This window comes from Hemibagrus wyckioides, linkage group LG23, assembly GCF_019097595.1.
Source record: "Hemibagrus wyckioides isolate EC202008001 linkage group LG23, SWU_Hwy_1.0, whole genome shotgun sequence".
NCBI lineage: Eukaryota > Metazoa > Chordata > Actinopteri > Siluriformes > Bagridae > Hemibagrus > Hemibagrus wyckioides.
In genome coordinates, this window is record NC_080732.1 from 283,409 (window position 1) to 287,353 (window position 3,945).

Genomic DNA, 3,945 nt, shown 5'->3' on the forward strand with positions numbered 1-3,945 from the left:
GAGACCGTGAGACAGCAGAGACAGTGAGACAACAGTGAGACAGCAAAACGGAAAAAAATTCAAGGCAGCTGTTTATAGAAGATCTACTAAATGAGATACATACACACACATACATACTATCACCACATAACAGACGCACAGGAAGTTTTGCAGCCCGCTACTGTAAGTGCACTCTGTGTGTGTGTGTGTGTGTGATGGGCGTGAGTGTGAGTCCTTCAGTCCCGCCCACTCTACCCAGCCACTCCCGGTTGAACGCGCTGATTGACACTGTTTCACCGTGAGCTGATTTGCGCGTCCGCGCGCTCCGGTTCTTTTTCGCCTTCGACGAAAAAAAACACCCGCCGCGAGCCAACGACCTATCCGCGCGCGCCAATGTAGCACCGAAATCGCTCGAGCTGCTGTTAGTCGTGTGGAAGCAGAGAAGAAACCGGGGGACTGCAGCCATCATCCGGGGACCAGAGAGAGAGAGAGAGAGAGAGAGAGAGAGAGAGAGAGAGAGAGAGAGATTGATGTGTTACTGCTAAATCTGAGGAATTTCGGAATTTCTCCATCTCCACATGCAGTTTCCGACATTTTATTTTAATTCTGCAGTTTTCTAGCCAGAATAAAAGCGGACGGAATCATGATGGCGAGCGACTCTCCGGCCCGGAGCCTGGATGAGATCGACCTGTCGGCTCTGCGGGTGAGTAATCTGAGCTTCACACGGGGATTTGTGATTTTTGCTGAGATTCTGATGAGAGAAATGTGATTTTGACTGGTGCTGGTGGGTTCCGTGCACCTGCGCGCGCTGTTCGGGGTTCTCCGGCGGGTTCCACTGCGCGGTGTTGACAGGCGGATGTGAATGAGCGCAGAGTCGCTTTAGCGCAAGGCCTCGGATTGTCCTCGAAGGTGTGAGGTTTCTTCATCGTCCTCTAATCTCTGCTTAAGGAAATATTGCACACCATAAAGGCTAATATAACAGAGTGCTGCACTGTGTGTGTGTGTGTGTGTGTGTGTGTGTGTGTGACTTTGATCCTGAGCTACAATGGAACATCAGTTCCTCCGAACAGAGCAGCCGAGCGTGCTGTAATCCCTCAGTAATCATGTCAGAGAGCTGATTTTAACCTGGAGATCTGGGGCTGAAATGCAGGTTTCTCTGTGAGAATATTCGGAGTGTTTGTGTACACATGCAGAAATATTTATTTGTTTTCCACTGAACAGAAATTCGGGGACATTTCACAAAAATCACAAAATGACCCGTGAAGCACCTGCGAGCTGAATCTTCAACAGATTCTCTGTGTGTCTCAGCTCTGCGTAAAGCTCTGGGGCTCATAACGTTAGAGATCAGTGTATTTTTGCACAGTCCGCCATTTCGTGTGTGTGTGTGTGTGTGTGTTGACTGTGAAAAAGCAGTACGATTTTCTCTGGAATGAATGAAGAACTGCACCTTGGAGCTGGTGCTCTATTGTTCTTCTGCTTCTGATCTCTATCTCAGATGGTTTGCGTCCACAGTTTTCTCACCAGTCTGAGTCCAGGTGTGTCAGAAACCTGGGTGTCAGCAGGTATTTCTGCCCCCTGACTGGCCAAACCCGTCTGTCCCCCTGACGGTCATCACTGTGCTTGGACTCGTCTCCGCCTTCTCACCCCGGTCATTATGAGCCCCTGGTGAGATCTGTGCGGGTCTTGTTGAGCGTGAAGGCGACAGTAATGCAGCACGATCCCACCTGCAGCAACTCGCCTCGCCTCGCCTCAGTCGTGTCTGGGCTTGAACTGAGCAGAGGTGTGATCGGAGAGCAGACGCTCCGCCTGCATGTGGATGTTCTAATCACTGTTATCCACCACGGCTGCGCTTGTTCCCGCTCCTCATGTGGACGTCCTGTATCTTTAAGATGGTGTGAGATCAGAGAAATCGGTGCGGTGATGTGTGAATGAAAGGCGGTCCTGTATTTTAGAAGATCACAGATCTCCTCACCTCGTGTTCCGATATCCAGACGTCCTTGAGTGACTGGGGTTAAAGCAGCTATCAGACTCGTGTCCTTCTAAAATACTTTCTGCTTGTCCGAAGAAGTCGTCCGTCTCGGATGCCGTGTTCACATCGTCACCACGCCCATTGGCAAGCTGAGCTCTTCCTCATGCCTGCCCAGCAGCTTGTTGCCTTTCTAGGGTCCCTTGTGAGTGAAATTAGGTCAGGCAGTGCCGTGTGCACGTTCTCGTCTCACTGGGGAAGCGTATCTGTGCCTCACGTTTTTGCTTGCATGGATCTGAGCAGTGATGCCGCTTCATCCTCATTTCACACTCCATTTTTCTTTATCTGATCTTCATGCAGGAGAAACTAAATGAAACCACACACTCAGCACCTTTAGCATTTACTTTAGCAGCAGTTTCTCTACCCGCTGTAAAGAAGTCGTTCTGTTTCAGATTGTATTGTTCGTTTACAACAAAGGCTTTTTATGCAGCAGTAATAGCACAGGACCACACCTGCTGTCCGGCACTGGGCACTCAGAGCGGCTCCTGCAGGCTGTGATGCTGTTCCTGCAACTAGCACATGCTATACACACATATATACGCACGCTACCCTTCTGCAGTGTGAATGGGTTTCATTCAGATGAAAAAACATGGTCTTTTACATCACAGAGCCTTGAGTGTGTGTTTGCAGGATTTAGATTAGAAATGTTTATTAAACTGAGCAGTGTGTGACTGTGACCTGTAAACGTGAGCTCTCTGACCAGGCCGGGGTCAAAGGTTACGTCCAAGCTGAAGCTCTAACACTGAAATCCTGCATTTTGGTATTCAGACCTCAGGTGTTACTCCACTGAGCTACAACAACATTATTATTATTATTATTATTATTATTATTATTATTATTATTATTATTATTATATGACAAATCACAATAAGAAAATGATTATCTAATCATTGTCTGATCATTGTGTTATCATTATCTGATCATTATCTGATTATTATTATCTGATTATTATCTGATCATTGTGTTATTATTATCTGATTATTATCAGATCATTGTCTGATCCTCATGTGATCATTATATCTTCTCCTGCAGTAATCTGTTGTATTGAAGACTCAGATGGATTTTTGTCAGGTTGTGTGTTCAGGCCTGTGTTGTGTTGTAGAAGCGTTCAGAGTGAACTCTGAGGAGAAGGTGTTGTTGGTGTTGAGGTCTCGCTCTGAGGATATTTCCTGGCAGATATTTCGGCATGTCTGAGGATTTACATGAGGTGTGAATGAAAGATGACGTTGGTGACGGGACACGGCGGAACTGATTTACACACAGCCCGAGCTTTCTGAGCAGAAAAGAGCAGACAGGAAGTGTGGAAGGCGGAGGCGTTGAGGTGTAAAGCCCTAATGTGCTGCTGCAGTCGCTTCTGAATTCCTCCTGACAGATCATTTGATTTATTTTTGGGACCGGCGATTAAAGAGCCGTGTTTGTTCGCGTGACTCAGAGAGGACAAACTATTCCTCCTGTATGCAGAGGAGACAGATGCTCTCTCTCTCTCTCTCTCTCTCTCTCTCTCCCTCCTTAGCCATGTGTCCTGATGTGGACCCTGATGTCCTGCTGGAACGTGTCTTCACACTATCACACTGTGTGCTGACTTTAATAACCTTTGACCACATTTAGAGGATGGTGTGGACAATAACCTACTTCTTCTGTTAGAGAACTCTTCAGTATCTTCAGTCATCTTAAAATCTTCCCCTTTTTTCTACCCTTCTCCCCCTCTACGTGTCTTCATGTAGCACCATGTGCTTTACAGCAGGTCTGGGCGTGTCCTGCCTGTGGCTCATGTCAGTAGGTCAGAGTTCTTCAGCTCTTCCTCATGAGGCGGAGAAGGTGAAGCAGCTGAGCTGGAGGCTTTGTCATTTCCCAGCGTGCCTGAGCCTGAGCGAGCGTCTGTCACTGCTTGCCTTTTAGCGACTTGTTCGGGGTTTTTGTTCTGCTGGAATGAATAACAT

The 3,945-nt window shown here is 47.5% G+C and overlaps 1 protein-coding gene across 9 annotated transcripts in view; it reads left to right on the forward strand.

Moving 5' to 3' along the window:
• Positions 1-214: 214 nt before the first annotated feature.
• The window catches only part of tnikb (TRAF2 and NCK interacting kinase b), a 67,968-nt gene continuing 64,237 nt past the window's right edge, over positions 215-3,945 (forward strand). For 3 of the 9 annotated variants that reach the window (XM_058376187.1, XM_058376193.1, XM_058376189.1), the window contains exon 1: positions 221-682. In XM_058376187.1, the coding sequence (XP_058232170.1) occupies positions 623-682 (60 nt within the window). In that variant the 5' untranslated portion in view covers positions 221-622. Of the gene's footprint in view, positions 683-3,945 lie in introns of all 9 variants that reach the window. The other 6 variants (XM_058376192.1, XM_058376195.1, XM_058376190.1 and 3 more) reach the window with 4 other exon arrangements.